General features: G+C 39.2%; 1 protein-coding gene across 2 annotated transcripts in view; it reads right to left on the reverse strand.

Annotated features, from left to right (window-relative positions):
- HSPA12A (heat shock protein family A (Hsp70) member 12A) overlaps positions 1 to 20,239 on the reverse strand; it is a 49,646-nt gene that overhangs the window by 9,231 nt on the left and 20,176 nt on the right. For both annotated transcript variants that reach the window (XM_027900249.1, XM_027900250.1), the window contains exons 4-7: positions 18,251 to 18,437; positions 17,256 to 17,360; positions 15,495 to 15,611; positions 528 to 699 (exon numbers count right to left, since the gene is read on the reverse strand). In XM_027900249.1, the coding sequence (XP_027756050.1) occupies positions 528 to 699; positions 15,495 to 15,611; positions 17,256 to 17,360; positions 18,251 to 18,437 (581 nt within the window). The remainder of the gene's footprint in view (positions 1 to 527; positions 700 to 15,494; positions 15,612 to 17,255; positions 17,361 to 18,250; positions 18,438 to 20,239) is intronic.

Here is a 20,239-nt window from a genome sequence, read left to right on the forward strand (position 1 = left end):
ACAAATTAAATTTAAAAAACGATCCAATGTGAAGTACTGACTTAAATTAAGGCAGAAAAATACTGCTGTGGAAACACTACAAGACTCCCACAATATCCAAAAAAAAGGCAAGGCAACGAAGCTGCCTGCATGCTAAAATTCAAGGAAGAAATTCTTCCCTGTGAGGGTGGGCAGGCCCTGGCACAGGTTGCCCAGAGAAGCTGCGGATGCCCCATCCCTAGAAGTGTCCAAGGTCAGGTTGGATGGGGCTCTGAGTAACTTGGGATAGCGGAAGGTGTCCCTGCCCATGGTACAGGGATGGAACTAGACAATTTTTAAGGTCCTTTCCAATCCAAACCATTCTGTGATGTCTGCTAGATCAATGTCTAAACTAGTCTAACTACAGCAAACAGCAAAACAGTTTATAAAAGCAAACTGAGAGCCTGAAACATTTCAAGAGAACAAAACCAAGAAAGAGTAAGAAAACAGCCCTCATGCACAAAATACACTTATGTGTAAGAATTCAAGAAGTGAATTAACAGCAGTACCCTGTGTAAATCCAGTTCCAATAGTGTCACTCGGGCTGTAGCCATTGACAGGCGCCCTACTGCTCAGGTCTATCATCTGGTGCAGGCGGAGCTTTCGGCAGTAGATAGAGGCAGCCTCAGGTTCCAGGGCAATGATCAACTGCTCGGGATTTTCAGGAGATGCCATTCCTGCCTGAGAGAGAGAATCATCAGAGAAGTGGGGTGGGAAGTCCCACAGCCTTAGCAGACCCTTTCAGCTCTTGAACAAGGCTCTCCCCAGCTCACGGTCTCAGTTTAGGTCACCCCTTTGAGTTCAACCCACAAAGGAGCTGCTGCCAGTGGTAAAGGTCTGGATCTGGGAATTGTCCTGCCCACAATGTACAGCACAACTTCACAGGCTGTCACAGGGAAGAATGCATGCACTTACCATGCTAAGTGTATAACCAAGCAGTTGTGTATGTGACAGGTGGAGAAACGAAGGAAATCATTTTGAAACCTGTAATGAATGGTCTAAAACCTGAACTCCTCATTAACCTGTGAATTTGCCTGCTAAAAGGGGCCCCAGCCTCCTTCAAGACATGAAAGAGTACCTTTGGCCTCTCCTCCTCACAACAGTATTTTAAGTATGCCTTTCTTTATGTCCCAGATATTCATAGTCCTTGCTGAAATGAAGTTCCTGCACTGTTTAACCATACAGCAATATACAATATGCTTTGTCAATAATGCACCTTCTGACTTACAACCAATATTTTCTATTTCAAAATCCATTGCTTTTAAGCACGTTCACTTTCATAAGATCTTCAAAATGCTCAGTTTATTCAAGGACACAAAATACAACAGGGCAGGTTCCCTAAAATGTAATGAGAACAAGCCTAAAAATAATCTCACGTTATAAAATCAACATTTGCCATTCTTTCTATTTTCTTTCTGGATTTTCAAGAAGCCACAAGTTCTTATGTAACCACATAGTGCACTCCTAGAGCTGGGCTTGGAGAAAAACATTTAAACAACAGTTGACAAAACTGTGTTTTCGTTTCTTTTCCCCTGCACTTCTGCCTACGGCACAATTTTATGTTAAAACAGAAAATATATTTCAGCTCTTTCTGCCCAACTTTTGGTTTACCTGCTATTATTTTTCAGTTAAGTGCCTGAGTACTAAAGTATGCTAGTAAATACAGAACAAAATGAACATGTTTCTGCTTCCACAGTCAGTCTTCCAGCCTTTCAATTCATACAGGCACATTGTGGTGTCTCCAGAGCATTCCCAAAAGAAGGCAAACTCACATGGAAAGGCTGCAGACCTGGGCTAGAATTTGGTTTTTTTCATACAGCTACACTGTGGGGCTGTGGGAATCGCTGGCTACTTTACACCTGCAGCTAGAAACTCGAAGTAAAGCTAGTTTAACAGCAACACCAGAGTAAGACTTGGAGACACAAAACTGTCCTTCACATTTACTGACTCATTTTGCCCTCTCCACCTTCTGAAACATGATAAATAGATTCTTACAGAAAGCATCTTCCACACTGTTGCGAAGAAAAAAAGCAAAACAACCGCAAATAAAATTCAAAATAAAAAAGTGAGGGTTAAACTAAACATGGTTGCTCATTATTTTAAAAGCACACCTCATGATTGGGACTGTGGTCACTTTACACCTTCTACTGCTGTTGGGAAAAACCTTCTGCTTTAGTTACATCCACTGGACTGATCAAGCATGATCTGAAATAAGTACAAATGTCTGGGAAGGAAAATACTGTGCAAATGCCACAGAATATCAAACCTTGCCAGCTGTGTTGTAACACATATTGAAAAAATATTTTATGTTTGCAAACAAACTATCAAACTTTGGAAAATACAGGTCCACAACAGCCAGAGTAACTCTAAAGTGTATAAAAAGACTATCAATCACGCACAGGTCCAAGCAAAAGCCTCCTGCCATCACAGCACTTGCATGTGAGCATGTTGGCAGACACAGGCTCAGATAAAGCTCTGGAACTGTACTGGGGAGAAAGTTCTTGCATTGTGTGTTAGTATAAACCCAGTCTTTTCTCCAACCAGTCTGGATGTAGTAGGCACAAGCAGAGCTGGTTTCACACCAGCTCACTTCAACATCACTTACTCCCACCGGAGCTTTTCTACACAGGAAGCTTTGATTTGTTGCATTGGAAAGAGGAATATATGAAATACAGATCAATACTCGGTCCTTGACAGACACCTATCTAATCTATTATAGAATTCCAAAAATGTATGGTCTCTGCACACAGATTATCTCAGCCCTTTACTGTCTTTGCCTTTGGAGAGTTTTGCTAAAAGTCTAACCTGAATCTTGCTGAAATTCCAAGGCCAGCATTTGTTGCTCTACCCAGTAAGGGCTTGAGGAACAAATAGCTCCTTACTACCCTGCTGCACTTTTCACATATTAAATCCATTATCCTGTTTTGTGAGAGCTCTGAATCTGAGCAGCAAGCAGGTTTTTTCAATCCCTAGCAATGTGGATGAACTCAAGAGCGGTCAGCCTGCTCCATGTACTGGGCATGTGCCAGCAGCACAGACAAATCAATTCTTAGTCTCAGTCTAACCTATGCGCTGAAGACAAAATTGCATTTTAGGGAAAAAAGTAGTTTGTTGCTCAGGATATTAAAATTCAATGGTTACAACACAGATCATTTGCAAGAGGTGATAAGAACTGAGTTGCACACACAGGGAACGCACTGGTATTTCCTAACTCGGGGCGGGGCAACGGGGGCGAGGAGGAAGATTGTATTAACTGCGAAATCATCTGTTCTAGGGGGAATTTTGGTACAAACTTCCAGGGCTGCTTCTGCTAAGAGAAAACAGTAAACCATTAACAATAAGATTTGCTTCCTCCCTCCTCCAGCAGGTCTGTACCATGACCTTTTCATATTGCAGCCTGCATGCCAGGAGAGGAAGGCGGTGACCTGCAGCGGATGAACTCAGATCTGGGCTGCAGACCCTCTAAGTATAGCAGATGCTATTCTTGCTACTTTTTCTCTCTAGCCATTATTTTAATGTACCCAAAATATCTCCTGAGGAAAACATCCAACAGAAATGGCAATTTTTAACAGTTCAAAGCACAGCTGATCCTAACAGAATCTCATGAAGAATATGTAGAGCTTTTTCGCTTAAAAGCTTTTCTTACAGACTTTGAAGGGGCAGTGACAATGAAGAATGTGTTATTTCACATCGTAGAAACCATACAAAGAATCTTCCACAGTGAAAAGTACAAGCCAACCAACACATGTTTTTATATGTACACATACATATATATACACACCTATATATTTATATCTAAGTATATACATACATGTACATGTATATATAGTAATCAATATTTCATAACTCATGTATGTCGCAGTTCTACTTAGACCATGAGAGACAGCACATTACTGTTAATGTATATACACCCATACACAGCACAGAGAGAATGCAGGAAGGGGAGATGACAAAAAAACATGAACACACACATAATGCTAGGGAGGAATGGAGCAATGAGGTTGTTTTAATACAAGCCCTAAGATGAAGACTTAGGAGGCAGTACATCTGTCCTATCATTACAGCCAAGGAGCAAGGGACAGATGGGAGAAAAATATTGAGCATGCAGAGAAAGAGGAGGGAAAACAGCAGGCGGTAACACAAAGAAACAGTGATGCATTTGTTAAAAATATTAATTGTAGACATTTGGGAATCTGCTGTGTTTTACACTTTCTGCTTTCTATCTGCCTCACTCCATGTTCTTGCCCACTGCTGCCCAGATACTACTGCAATTAGGAACAGAAATTCCCAAGTTAACAGGCCTGAACAGGACAGATCTAAACAATGTCTTGATATTCAACATTCTACAGATCATTCTGGCAGTGGGACAGATGCAGTAATTTGCTTTTTGCCTAGGGCAGATTATAGCAGACTTTATAATAGTGCAGTGTCTTGACTTTAGCCTGCTAAGGAGATTTTCCTTCTACCATAATACTCGCTACCAGTATAAACCCAGTGATCACTTATGAGACACGAAGGAAGCAGCCATTTCTCCAAAACCACAAAAGTGGAAAATTCATCATGGAATTATAAAAAAATTCTTAAAAATTAATTTATTTGCAGGATATGGCTGCATTTATATACCTGGAAGAAGCAAAGGACACTATAGAGAACTACACTAAAGTTCAACTTTGTTCCTACGCCTGAGGACTAAGATTCCATTTTTTGACAAAAGAACTCCCATATTTTCACTCACTCCAGTAACACAGGTCTGTGAGCTTGAGCCAGTGCATTGCTGTCCATTTGTCAAGATTCATGATTGAGAACAAACTTCAAAGTGCTTCAAAGCCTCATGTACTGGAGCATTAATAACTTTACCATCCAGATGCAGGTGAATTCTCAACTTGGCTCATTAGCTTTTTTTTTATAGCCACAGATGTGCCACCAGGAGAGCCACAGCTGACCACAAAACATTCCTGATTCTGTGAACAGCATCAGCTGCCGAGTGCTAGCCTAAGTCATCATTAGCAAATACTCGGGTCTGAACTAAAGCTCTGTATTAGCAATCTGAGCACTTCCAGAGAACTACACAATTTTCACTCATTCCATATGCAGAATCATCATTACTACAGATTTAAAGATTTAAAAATCTCCTTTTAAAACCCAGCCTCACATGCACAGCAAAGAAAAGCAATGTTCTTTATATCTTTTTAACAGTGCCTATATAACATATATGACATATATTAACATATATGACCTTAGAGACAGCATTATAGTAGAATATTCTACGTAGTCTGAACCTCTTTAAAAGGCAATGAAAGCCATCAGGTAGGCCTAGATGAAAAAGTCCCATCTCTGAAAGCTGCTGTAATCAGCATTTAGCTGTAGTCCTCCACAGCCAGGCAGGAATGCTGTTATTCTATCAGGCTTTATTTATTACACCACAGTGTCCTCAAAAGAAACAGTATGTTAGGAAATACACCATCATTGACAAGGTACACATTTCCTTTTATGTCTCTTTCAAAATACTTAAGAGTTTTTTTCAGAGAGATACATCAGATATCTTTTTAAAGGAAATTAAAAAAAAAGCCTAACCACTGATTTGTAACACAAGGAACATGCCTTACATGGAGTGCACCTGTTTCTTTGAGTTACAAAGCTGACTGAAAGAACTGACTGGATGAATTCTAATTTCCTGCTTTGATATATTTTGTAGTCATCTAAGACCTAATTCAGTACTGCCTTAGGGCTGTAGGCACTGTATTCAAAATTAATAGGACATTTCTAGAGATAAAAATTAAGCATAAATAGAATAAACAGATAAACATGTACAAAAGAATCACCCTCATTACGCGGTTGCAAAAACAAGGCACAGAGACTAAGTAGTTTTTTCTAACTTTGCACAGGAACCCATGATAAGGTAGGAAATCCCTCCATAAGCCCAGAACTCCAGCTCGGTGTCCCAGCCAAATGCTAGCCTTGGCCAAACAGCAAGCTTCCATGTCCAATGTGACACACAGCACATGCAGAAGCTGCAGGGACAGCTACATCACAGCTCCACCACAGCCCTGGGTCCCCACTCTTCTTTCACAATTTATCACCTTCACCAACCCATTACTTTAGTCACTTCTGAAGCAACGCTGCAGACCAGGTAAGTGCAATGATCCATTCTTCTGGCTGGTAGAAAGAACCTTCCAAATGTGTTTTACCACTAAAGCCACATTTGTAGGAACCAGAAATAAAATTTAAACGTTGGATCCCATGAAACAGCTTCATAAAGATAACGTGGTTCATTAAGGAAATGAAGCTTGGCAGGACAATATCATTCAGCCAAAACAACCGAAGCTGAGAATTAACATCAACATTTTGCTATTTTCCAAGACATTTATTGTAATTAGTAACAATAGGAAAGGCATGATTGCAAATTACGCACCGTGCAGATGGCATGAAGAAAGTATTGCATTCATCTGAACGAATGCAAGACAGAAGAGTGGTTGGAAATGAAGTGCCTTGTGCAACTGACACTGTTTAAACTAATCAGTTCATCGTGTGAAGGGATTCATGGTAACACCATCCACTTAGTGCCTTGGTAAGTGAGCTCCTCTAATCCTCCTCCTTTTGCCCTAGCAAGCACTTTCTCTTGTTCTGTGCCATCAAACTGAGATGTCACAAATAAACAACTGAGATCTAATTACGGAGGCAGAGCATGCCAGGAAAGAAGATGAGCAACATGGGAAAAGACTAAGCACTATCCCGAAGAGGCGCATAAGGGGGAGCTGAGCTGGCTGGGAGTGGGGCGAGTGGATACCACAAAGCTGCAGGAAAAGCACAGTGCATGAACTTTTGCTGGATCTTCAGCCTTGAGAAGCCTTCACAAAGAATGTTTCAAAATCACTACACCATCACATAAGTAATGCTTTGCCTTTAGACTTTGGAGTAATGAAGAGTGCTGCAGTACAGTAAATATCGTGAATAAATAGAACACAGTGAGGTCAGACAGCCCAGCTATCTCTGTCCACTTATCTGTTCAAAGACAGATGCTTAAAATTGCTGAACAGCCACAAAATAAACAGGAATTTCAAAGATTCCTCTTAGTAACCACAGCAAAGAGGCTGGGTTTGCCAAAGGCAGGAAGAAGAGCAGCTGGGTGCTCCCCTCCTCTCAAAAATTTATCCTCTGGATTTAAGGGCCTAGATGAAAAACTGAACTTTTTTTTTTTTTTTTTTTTTTTTTTAATCCAGTCAACACAGTGTTTGGGGGGTGATACCGCAAAGATCTGACATTTACAATGTCACAGAGGCATGTTTTGCTTTACAGAACCAAGAGCATTTGGCTTTCTCTTACGCAACATTTTCTACACATACATGCATATACATAATAGATATACATAGATGCAAACATTTTCACACTATTATTGTTGGATGAGTTAAAATTAGGCTTGTGGCACAGATCCTAGTCTGATCAGGTGCCACTCATACTTTGCATTTCACAAGTGAGAAAATAGTGGATAATTACCACAGCTGCAGAATTCCTTCAGTGTCGGTTTCTCCTTCTCTACAATTAAGTGACAAGACAAAGATACTCATCCCTCTGTGAGAAAACTGCTTGAGAAAGCATAAATGAAGTCTCAGGCTATGGTTAAACAGAAGTAACTTCATTTTGCAGATAAGGGGTATATAAGCTATGGGAGATGAAAAGTGGAAAAGCCACTGTTTTAAGGGAGGGGACACTCAACTGGAATTTAAAAGATCCCTGTAATAGTTCATTTATTTGCTTTGAACAAGCATGAATGATTAGGTAACATGAAAAACATAAAGGATGAACCCCAGTGTAAAAATCAGCATTTAAACTGGCCTTAGGATTTTGGGATTATCCTGAGACCTCTCTTTTCAGACTGCAGATATCTTCCCTTCTGCCATGAGGATGTAGATACTGCTACTATATATTTACACACTATTTCCCTGCTTTTAAAATACCAGAGCATAGGATTTGCAGTGATTCCTGAATTCCCAGGGCTTGCCCATACCAGAAGCTTGTACAAAGTTAACTAACTCACAGAAAACTCACAACCTTCCCACAGTCTTCACCTAGCCTGAACTTACTGCTGCTCCAGCTTCAAATAGAACTCACAAGCTGTGAACTCCTGTGAAGGGAGTTTTTAGGTGAAATTTTCGAACCTGCAGGTAATAAGGATAGACAATAATAAGGTGCCTCATATTTGCACCTGTATCGCTGGTTTGGTGAACATCACCAGGCAACATATAAATTAATTCCAGTTAATAGTAACACTACTCCCCACTTCAGAGTTGTGCATGAACGTGTATGTTGAAGGAGTGAGAGGTTTAGATTAGCATTTTATTTATAATTAAAATTAGTTTTATGATGGAAGAAACTCTTGGTGGCCAAGGAGCAGTCTAATAGCTGCCTGCAGCTATCTGAAGGGCAGATACAAAGGCAGCAGAACACAACTTCTCTTAGTCTTGCCAGGAGGTACAATGAGGGGCAACAGCCCCATATTGCAGCTCTTACAGTTCAAATTGGGTATTACAAACCTTTTTACTAAAAGATGCTGCAGCACCAGAACAGCTGCTCAGACAGGCATCTCCGTCCTTGGATTTTTAAAACTTGGCTAAACAAAGCCCCCACTGAGCTGGTGTTGGCAATTACCCTGCTTCAAATGGAAGGGCAGACTAGATAATCTCCAACAAGCACTTCCACTTAATGCTTCCAGGGTTCTAAAATGTTGCAGGTATTCTACTCCGAGAAAGATCAGAAATCCTTCCCAAAGGCCAAAGACCTACACGCTTTCTCAACCCTTGTCTTTGTGACTTTCATGTCAAATCCTTGAGTGTATCAGTGAGAGGGAGCCCATTGTGTCTGACAGTATGACAGCAGTACCAGTCTCTGCTACAAGCCTGCAGCTATTCAGGGCCTCACAGGTTTCTGTAGGGATTGTAATTAGAACTTTTGTTTAAGTGTCTTGGGATCAAAAGAAAACATTTGTCACAGCACATTCTTTTTAATTTGAAAACATATAGAGCACAACAGCTCTAAGTAGTCCTTTAACCTTAAATATCAGCCACCAGTCACTTTAAAAAGTGATGCAACATATTGAAAGCAATTACTTTAATGTATCAAGGATGCACAAGTTAAGTTTACAATTTAAACATAGCCTGCATTCCAAAAAAAAAAAAAAATTATTTTCCCTGGTGTTGCTATTACCCAGCTTACAGTACAGATTGCTTTACCTGAGCATTTCTATACTTTATACTTTATAGACTATTTTTATAATCTATTCTTCTACTTTAACCTGAACTTGGAATTATTCAGGACTGTGTACTTGTCAGGTCTTCTGGATTTTGTATTACAATTTCCATTTTCTAATCTATAAAACCTTTTTCATTCCCCTAGAAGTTTCTCAGGTAGTGGGAACACAAATAAATCCAACTTAGCATTACTAAAGCTGAGTCACATATTGCTGAATGATAACATGGTAAGGTGGAGGTTATGTTTTTGACTAGTTGATGGGACCACAGTGGCATTCAGTTCATATTTCAGTAAGGTGATGTTGCTGCAGCTCATTCCCAAGGGATTGTTGCCACAGATCCCATTTGTGCCATAAATGAAAGCTTAGCTCCAAGTGGCATTACCAAGAATTTTTTGTTGCATTACATTATATCCCCCAAGGTGCAGGAGAGCATTACTTGCAAGTTTCATGAGTAGCATGCATTAGAAAAATGAAGCCATTAAATTCTCATAAGCTTTTCAATTTTTCATGATATAATATTATAGAAATGCTTTTTTGTACCGTGGGCATGCATCAGTTACCTCAACAGCAAAGCCTGACTCTTCCTATTTAAGTCTAGTTTCACATTTCTAGTGTGTCAGGCTCTCTCCTTTTCTTTATTTTGAAATATCCTCCCTGTAGGTCCTTATGGCTCAGGCTGATTATATTAAAAAGGCACAAGTGGCCTGACTGAATGGACTTTCACAGAGAAAACTACATGCTTGCTATTTTCTGTTTGTTGCATCTTATGCTGTACTTTGGGCTTCCTGATTTTGCCTTAATATTTTCCACTACAGTTCCAATTTCAGCTTGTACTTCTTTTCTCTGTAACTTAATACTTGCATCTAAGATGTCTTTTAGACCTATTATCCTTCACCATTGTCCTTTCTGTGAACTAATTAAAAACAATCAAACACACTACTTTTAGATCTTGTTCACATTAATTTACATTTCTTTGTGGATTTCTGTCATTCCCTAGTGATTGTAGTTTACATCCCTTCAGACCATCATTTTCTTCTTTTGGTTAGTAAACCCCATCTAGACACTCTTTCCACCAAGCAGAATGAAGAATCTCATTTTTGGTTATTTCTGTTGGCTTCAGTGACCTCTCAGGCAATTTCTGAGACCCTGTGAAATGTGTTTCCAAGCTTCAGAAGACAAGCACAGATGCACTGTGACAGAATGCTATGAAAACCTTTTATTTTACATGCATAGCAAAAGAAAGAGAAAACCTCCAAATGCTGCAACTTGTGGCAACAAGTGACAGAGGTGGACAAATAGAAATATAGAGGACTAAATTAGCAGATGGCTTTGTCAACTGTCTCTGCTTTCACGTGAACCTGTCCGAGTAACTGAAACGTGTAGGCACAGATCAATCAGTACACATTTCCCACTCTGTAAATCTCCACCCCTCAATTAGTTATCCCTTCCTAATTAAACACAGCTACAAGATGTAGAATCCTCCCTAACACATCACTCAATAAACATTTTAATCCTTATGATTAAAAGGATCTTAATATCACAAAAGTGAAAGCATAGACATAAGAGATCCCCCAGAAGCTACAAATAATCAAGGCAGTTGATGTACTAACACACCTCTGACTTATCTGTCTCACTAAAAAGTACTGTTTAAAAAAAAATTACCAGCTTCCTAGTGCTGCTTACACCTTTGTATGTGGTTTATAGCAGAAGCCTCACACTGTCCCTACACAAATAAATTTCAGTTGCATGTGTTTTCTGTACCGAAGAACAGACTTATGAAGAAGTAGGTGTAGCTCAGCTTCACAGATTACAATCTGGTTAAGTCTCTGCAGTCATCTTTTTGAAAACCAAACATACTTCACATCACGTTTTTATCAACAAGAAATTTTAGGTGCCGTCCCATCAATCTTTCAGCAAATTTATTTTTCTTCGAAGGTTTCTACAGAGCAAGGTACTACTGATCACTATAATGTAATGTGAACCCAAACACAATGTGTTAAATAATTCCCATCATGCACATTCCATGACAAAACAGATATGAAAACAATAATAAACATCCAGCATAGGAGCTGGTTAAAGAAAGCCTCTGGAATTTCAGGCTCATATACTTAAGCCTATAACTTAGACTACCTCTCTTTTTCTTTATACAAGCTTACCATGCAAATGATTTCATTTGCTATTTGTAACTGAAAGATAAATCTACTTTAGATTTCTTAGAGCTCTAGAACTCAATTTCAAAATCAACAGTTCATATTAAAAAGAAAAAAACCCTCAATATCTCAAAGTAGCCCAAATGAATGATGCTTGCAAGCTTACAGAATATTTTGGGCAAGTTTACGAAAAGGCAACATCCTTCCCTTTCCTCCACTCTGCTCTAAGTGCATTTGTTATGCCATGTTTTACTTCCTTATTTTATAGCTTCTACATTCCCATATTCCTATCACACTCCAAACTCTTCCTGAAAGCTTTATTCCTATTAGCATGTTCAAGGAATTCCAGCCTGCAGATTCTGCTCTGCACTTACTGTGCCCAAGGAATGTGCATTGAAAGATGAGCTGGAGGAATGTCTTTAGTAAAAAGAAACAACGTGCCAAGAGTATTGGATCCTGTGTTCCTCTGATACACAACCTGCAGTGCCTGAATGCCATTTGGATAAGTGATTAAAAGTGCTGCTCACACTGAACCAACTATTCATGCCTACCTAGATTTAATGAGTTTCTATACAAATGTTCTTGACTACTTTTAAAGTTTCATCTTTCTATTACTGGACATAGTGGTGGGGTTTTTTGTCATCAGTAATACAAGACTAACAAAACAATGAATTTTCTTATGTCAGTAGGACCTCAGGTAACACAGAGGTGGGATCCAAGTTCACATGTAATTCTCATGAGGCTCTAAGTACCAGGCCATGCTCAAGAGCAGGAACTGGTTTGTCTCCACACCTAAGCCATTCTTTCATTCTGGGGTCTAAACCTCAGGCCCAATGCAGGTAGCTGCATTTAGCATCCTTTGCAAAGACAGCAATAAGGGCAGGGCCCATCCACATGAACAGGGTGCAGTCCTCCCACATGCTTTCCAACTGGACCACCCTGACAAGGACTTCCAAATAAGAAAATATATCAGCAAATTGAATTTAATAGTCACAATGTGAGTTCTTCATGAGAATGGATTTTTTTCTAATACTAGCAAATACAGCACTTTCGACAAAACTACACCAAAGCAAAGAATTTGAAACAGAACTGGGACACAGAAACAAGAAAAGTTAATGCTATTTATGATGCCTTCTATTTTAGTGGTGAAGACAACAGCAAACCTGACTAAGAATCCTCAGAACCATTACTCAGGATGTAACGAAAACTGATGCAACACACACTTTGGGAAAGGAAACTTAAGCCCAAGTGGGCCCTACAGAGTTGACACTCTGCTCTTGCCACAGAGCTCTCTCCAACTGTGACCAGACCTTATCAAGTGTCACATAGCTTTAGAACCATCTCTGGACACACAGAAATTAAGCACGAGGCACAGGAAAAAGTGCCTGTTATTCAAGAATAAAGCAATTTTGATTCTGCAAAGCAAATTGTAAAGACATGCAACTTTCTACATCCTACCAGACTTAATCCCTCAGGAGGCCCCAGAGAGCAACACAAATGAGAACAAATGAATACTTGCTTCAAAGAGGTAATAATAACTCAGGTATAAAAAGAGTCAGGGATACACACAGCACAATAGATGAATATAGACAGGGCAGGCAGAGTAACAGCAAGAAGCAATGAGGAGTAGTTTTCCCATGTAAGTAGACTAATCACAGTCAAGTTTTTGTAGGCAAGAAAAAAATAGCATTTTAGAAAGGGCTTCAGAAGAGGAAAATGAATAAGCAATACAGATACTCATGTCCAGGACATGCAGCTTATGCCTGAGATGACACAGATGGAGTCAAATGTAGGTTGATTCCCTGTCAAATGCGAGGCTACAGAAGTCTTTAGAGGCAATATTCTGAAGAGATACAAATCAGGCCACGTGACAGCTGCCAAAAGCCAAAGAAACGATGTTGGAGTAACCAAGATGCAAAATCACTGACAGCTTGGATGAAAGCTCAGCAGCATGAACAGACAGGAAAAGCTGTCATGCAGACAGAATTAGCAGGATTTGGATAGGCTGGATGGGAACGGAGAGGAAGAACTGTGAGCTGAAGGGAACACCCAGACTCGATGAGAAAACAGCACAGCAGCTGGAAGGGGACTATGCAGGAGCCCTTGTGCAGATCAAGAGTTCCAGGTAAGCAATGTTTTGTTTAAGGCAAAAAAGAGATGAGGGGATGTCAGAGGTGCACTGAGACTGTGGGCTGCTCAAAAGCTGATAGATGTTGAGCACAGGAGCAGATTTCCAACACTTCTTACCCTACTTGATTAATTCCACAAGCTTTGCCTAGACAAGTACTTAACCATTCCAGAAAGGCTGGGGTGACTGAAGCCCTTAGTGCTTTCGCTCTCTTAGAGCTACCTCACTTGACCCAGATTACTCAGCAGATTTTCACAGCTCATTAACATTTCCCACTAGTTAACTCTCAGCTTAGACTATTGGTTGTACTGCAGTGTGTTTCCAGTAAGAGGGTTTCTACCACTGCCTTTTCACAATTTTCTCTACATGATGTGTTGATCACTCTTACAACAAAAGTGCTCATTTTCAAGATTCTTGCATCTTCCAATAGCTAGCAACAAGAGCTGCAACTTCTGAGCCATCTGTACATACTGGTTTGGGGAATGTGTTGGATCCAGCAAGAGGAATCTGAAAGACTGAATGGCAATGCAGAATTCTCAGTTTTCTGCATTTGTTTCTTCATCCCGCTACTTTAAAACAATCAACTGTCTGTCAAGTTAACATCAATTATTTCCCTAAACTCTTATTCTCCTGCAGCTGATCACACACCCCGAGTTCAAAGCCTTGGTAATCCTTGCTGTTTATCAAGCTTGCCCATAATAGTACACAATCACAGACACAACCACAGACACAGACACTAATTAACAACATTCCATTGTGCCACAAATGAGAAATGCCAAGAGATCTACCTTACCCTGCCCTGCTCCTTACACAGCTGCCACTTCACGAGCACACATGCACACAGACAGCAGGCAGACAACAATATACAGAATAATGAATGGGTCTCTAGTGTTTCAGATTTACCTACAACCGTGTCCTTCCATCAGAACTTTAAGAGTGTTTTGCTTCTGGTACTAGCATTAGCAATCCCACAATACAGACTGTTAAGAAAAACGTTGCTCAACATTAGAGATAGAAATAGAGTTAGAAAAATCTAGGTGCATCCCAGGACCACTCTGCAAATTACTCATGAACTGATAGATATTTTACAAGCTGTGCATCACACAGCTGCTGCCAATGCGTTATGCATGTCTCTGACCAAGAATTGAAAAAAAACCAAACCAAAAACCAAACCAAAAAACCAAACAAAAAAAATCCCCAAACAAAAACCCAACCAAACAAAAACAAACAAACAAAAACAAAACTCCAAAACCAAAACAAAACCCCAAACTGAAAATGAATATGCTGATGAAAATGCACATCTCATGTCTTAAAGGCACAAACCAAAACTGAAATAAAGGACATGCAAATGGAAAGTGGACATATCTGGGGGACGGTTGGGGGGAAAGAGTTAAATGCAGATAAATCCCTTACTGCTGAAAATAACATTTCAATGTAATTTTCTATCCAGACAATCCAGTTCAGAGTCCTTTCATTCTTACTGTGGGAAAATGGGAACTGGAAAAAAAGTCCCACCGAGGAGGCTCTTTGCTTTCCCTCTCTTTTTTTTTTTTTTTTTTCCTTTTTTACTTTAAAAGTCTGTGATGACCTAAAGAAAGTTAACAAAACAAAACTGTGTCCAGTATTTTAAAATCAACTTTCCCTTGGGTTTCAAAACTGCATCTGTTCCACGTGCACTGAATTCAGTTCAAATATATTGTTCAGGACGACTAAAATATCAGCCTACAGTGAGGGACATGAACATATAAAAGTAAATAGAAAGAAAAAGGCAGTTAAGAGGTGAATACATATAACAATCTACTGCTTGATAGAGTTTAACTCCTCTTTCAGTGTTTCTAAACCATTATTTATACAGTTTATACTAGAGCTAATTTTCCCAAATACAGTTAATCATTTAGCCTACCAACTAGGGTTTTAAAGGGACATTTCTACATTCAGCCTGTAATATTACCTTGTAGGCAGCTTGTCTCATAAACTGCTTTGCAGGCTGTTTCCAAATAGCAGGAACTGTAATAACCCATCTTACTTCAGTGTTTTCAAAGTCCGAGCCTCCTTGGTCACTGAGCTCCTAAATAAAAGGAAAATAGAGGTGAATGCAAAATGATAGGTGTCTACTTTATAAGAGAATTTTATTTTCTGCTGGCTCCAGTAACAGTAACTCTTTCTTTTCAATTTTCTTCCCGTTACTTCAATGCTACGAGTCAGGATTACTTCCAACCTGTGAAGAATGCTTTACTGTGCCAAAAGGTATGGTTAGGGTTGAAGCTTTCTCAAGGAGGTCTATAGAAAAGTTTACTGCTAATATGAAGTAGAAAATGTGGTTTTTGCAAAAGCAGCAATTTACAGAGTACTACAGAATATTTATATACGTTCCTAGTTGCAGTGTGGTATTTGCTGTTAACTTGAAGAATTCACACTTACATCTTGATTAATAGACAGAAAAATATTCCAAGTATCACTGATGAACATTATGTTTTACAAACTGGATTTTTCAATTACTTCTTTATACACCACTTACCTTTAAATCAGAGTTTTACAACACAGTTACCAAGGGTAGGTTATAGTTAACCCCCTTTAAAAAAATTACTTCAAAATTTTGCTTTAAGCAAACATTCAAGACTATTTTAGTACTTTTACTGTCCTTTTTTTTTTTCCCTTTAAAAGAGGGAAGTCTGTACTGCATTTGAAAATTAGATGATATACTGACATGTTTTGGGAAAGGTTCCAAGTAAAATGTTATTACCATATGTCCTATCTAAATCTCCATCCAAACATAGAAAGGTTCAGAGAGGTGAACAACAGGCCTTTAGAATGTAAAAGAATGTTTCTGCATGTGCTGAGCCAAGGTGTTGTGTTTGTTAAGCTATGCTGGAAAAGTAGTACCTTTATACTGCACACAGCACCAGAAACGGACAGATTATAGTCCAAAGTAACAGCTCACTTACACTGCTTGTCTAATTAGGTCCAGGATTTATTCACAAATGCCAGGGATTTAGTTACTAACAGCAGGAAAGGATGTAGCCTTGAACAGGCAGCACAGTAAATATATGGGATTGTACCCCACCACATTTGCTAAGAATTTCCCCACTCTGTGCACAGCTTCAGAGTCATCATGACTCCACAATCAACCACAAAATACTTAGAAAGTCTTTGAAATGATAAGGCATTTGAACTGTAGTGGTAGGATTGTTTCTCTGCAGCCATAAAGAAGAGATTGAGATCTCAGAGAAAATAAATCCATTTAAAAAGGTAGGTTAGCTTTTAGCAACAAGGCTATTATAAACAATGTTTGCTGGGATGAGTATTCTGATTTGACCCAGGAACTGCTATGCTTATAATTGATATTATAGTGGCACGTTTGAAGCCAATGTTTACTTAATTCACAATTGACTGTTTACCTGAGGTTTTAAATCTCAAAACCAGTTTACTGGGGGCCACGTGTTTCACCAGAGAACACAATAAACAATCTTGTGATCCAAGCAGAACATTAAAAGAAATAAGTATTGCAACATTACAAATGGGAAATGGAAAATAATACTTCAGACTTTTGTGAGCTCCTCGAGTCCACAGCTTGCCCAGGGTTTCTACACCTGCCTTGCTTTGTTTACATCAAATACTACTGAGGTCAAAATCTGGCAAGGTTAAAAGCGTTAAGCTCATATTTATAGCAGTTCTAAATACAGAAGATCTTGATAAGGAAGTATTACCCCACCTTTAATGCCTGTTCCTTAAAGAATTGCAGAGCATAAGCAAATATCTCAAGTGCTTTGACTTTTTTGCCATTTGCAGCTGTCAGGTCTGTCTCCATGGTAAGATTCTACATGAAAGAAAATAACAGGAAGTTACTAGAAGAAAAAGGGAAACATGAAATTTCTTCCCACTGTTTGAAGAAAGCGAATCCTCATTATCCACCTGGTTAGGAAAAAGTGACAAAACTGTTCCGAAGAGGACTTAACTCATCACTTGAATTCCCTGGAGCATGACATATTGCTGCTTATTTTAGACTACGTTTTTAAACACTTACCATGTCTACAGATAACTGCAGGCAGAGAGAGAAATGTGTATTAAATATTAAAGAATTGCAATAAGTGTATCTGTAATTAATTGCAACAAAGCTGCATATGCAAGAAATTTAAGCCAAGTTAAGAAGTAAAAGCACAGATTTTTGGCTTCCCACCATCACAAGAAACCAGAACAGAGAAAGTACTGGCTGATTCCCAAAACTCTAGAATGGATTAAAGACAAAAATATAATCAATAGGAATAACGTCAAATTAACCGTATGATTTGCACTTGCAGTTCTGGCAACAAATTCTGGGTGAATTTGCTCTTCTGTGCTAGAACTCAGTATGGCTCTTACATTCCATTTCTGCTGACTAGATTTACAGAACAAACCAACTCATGCAGACTCCCCAGACAGCTATGAATTTCACCCAGGAAAATTAGGACATGCAGATTTAAGCAAAGCAGACACTGAACTTCTGAGATTTAGAAAGAAGGCTGGCAAAATACAGTTGCCAAGTGAGAAGCAAAATGAATCATGTTAAACTAAGAGTTTCACTTGCTCAATTTACTCTCTAAACTTAGAAATGGAGCTGCTTCACATCTAGTTGACAATCTGAGTTGACAATCTTGACTAGATCTGAGGATCTTGTATTGTTCAGAGGAAAATAATGTGAGTAGCAAATGCCACTTGGTCATTACTTACACCAGTGGTATGTAGTTTCATCTTAAACTTTTCAAAATACAACCAGTGCTTCGATTCAGTGGGATCCAAGTCATGGTAGAAATCTCTTGCTGCATAGCCAAAACTATGAAACTTTCTTTCTGGAGTTAGGAGGATAGTGGTCGGTGTCTTCTGGTTGGATACACCTGGATCTCCACCTTCCCATCGTCTAATCAAAAAATGTGAAACAGCTTCAGTAAATGATGCTCAAGTTTAGAGCAGCAGAAAAAAAACAAGTGTAGCACAATAAAAACAATGTGGTGGCAAATTTCAGTGACTGCTTTTCCCTCCAAAGATACTAATTTCAAACCCTGTAATACCAAAACCAAATGGATTTATTCCTACCTAAGAAAAAAGGACTGCAATCTTCATTTCAAGCAATTCAATACATTTTGTGGTTAGTTGTATAATTCTTAAGGACATAATCATACTCAGAAAAGAATACAGATTCCCTGAAGACATACACAATTAAAAAGGAAACAGTTTTGTACTTAAATTTTCTGATTAGGCATACAAATGTAATATAAAAATTGTACAGAAAAGAAAAGGCAACTATCCAGGAACACAACTAAAAAACCCAAATTTGGGCTATCCAATTTCTTATCAGGCTCCATGAATGCTTACTTGTATGGGATACTTTTCCCATTCAGAATTAGGGGCCTGCTCAAGCGATCTGCACACCACTATGGAGAAGTTGATCAAATCCCTATTTCTGTCACAGAATACTCTCTGAAACAAGGCAAGCCAGTTCAAACACCATCTGACCATGTGCCTCATTTCCTGTACACCTGAAACTCTGAAGACACATCTGCAGATGATGACCTCTCTGCACTGCACCCTCTACTCACCTGAAGTTGATAAATGTTGTGTTTTAAATGCCCCAAATGCTGCAAAAGTCTTAATCTGTCAAAAATAAAGCATACCCCCCAAGTATCTTCAAGGTACCAAAATATTTCTGTCACTACTGGTGAATCTATCCTCTTTTCTACCCTCTCTTATGAAGCTTCTGAAGGTATCTTTGAGGATACCCAAGAGGCATAAAAGTAGTAAGGCAAACGTAACCCAAAGCTTGTTTCAGATATAGAAGTATACATACAGAATAGATAAGAAAATAAAAAAGAACCTCAAATATGGGAGCAGCAGCAGCAGGAATTGCAGGGGGGCCTGGCAGGACAATTAGGTCAGACATTAAGAAAGTTGTCTCAGAGACAGCTGTAAGTATTCCTGTCTTCTCCTCACTTCCCATCACAAAAAAACCCAAGGCAGAATGGAAGAACAAGAAACTCGCATGACTGTTCCTCCCCCTCCACGTACAAGTACGTTCAGTATGAGAAACAAACATTTACCAGAAAAGATTTTCTTAAAAAGGCACCAGCAGAAAATCTGTTTATGCTCTCAGACATAATCATAACACAGCTCAAACAGGAGCCAAGTTAAGATCACACAGGCAACTGCATTCGTTATTAAACTACATCTCGATTGCTTTTTTCTAAAGATAGCAAAAAGCACTTTCAGAATATACTCCTTCCCAAGTCCTTATTCTGAAGCACAAAAAGGCTGCCTTGCTCTGTGGTAGCTGTTTATGTGACATAGGCAGATTATGTAGAAAAAATTATTTCCATTTCACTCTCAAAAACAGTTGAATCCATTGAAAATAAATTGACCTCCAGACCAAGGCAGAAAACTGACATGGAAAACTGCAATCGAAGGGTTGATACTTGGCAAAGTAACAAGGACCAGGATCTTGTGAAGTGCTGGGAACCCTTCAGACCATTCAGCTGGATCTAACAGAGCAAAATCTGCCCCTTTTTGCAGCGACAGCAGAGAAAAACATGTCTGAACTTCATTCAGTGTAGAGCACAATTCCACTGCTCTGAAAGCAGAAACAGCACGATGAGGAGTGGAATGATTTCCATCTTCATCAACTTGAAAAAACTTTCCTAAACCTCCCTAGTTCCACTACTCAGCCCC

The sequence above is a fragment of the Empidonax traillii genome, unplaced genomic scaffold (assembly GCF_003031625.1).
Source record: "Empidonax traillii isolate 1590-97213 ecotype Southwest subspecies unplaced genomic scaffold, ASM303162v1 scaffold716:size334641, whole genome shotgun sequence".
Classification (NCBI taxonomy): Eukaryota; Metazoa; Chordata; class Aves; order Passeriformes; family Tyrannidae; genus Empidonax; species Empidonax traillii.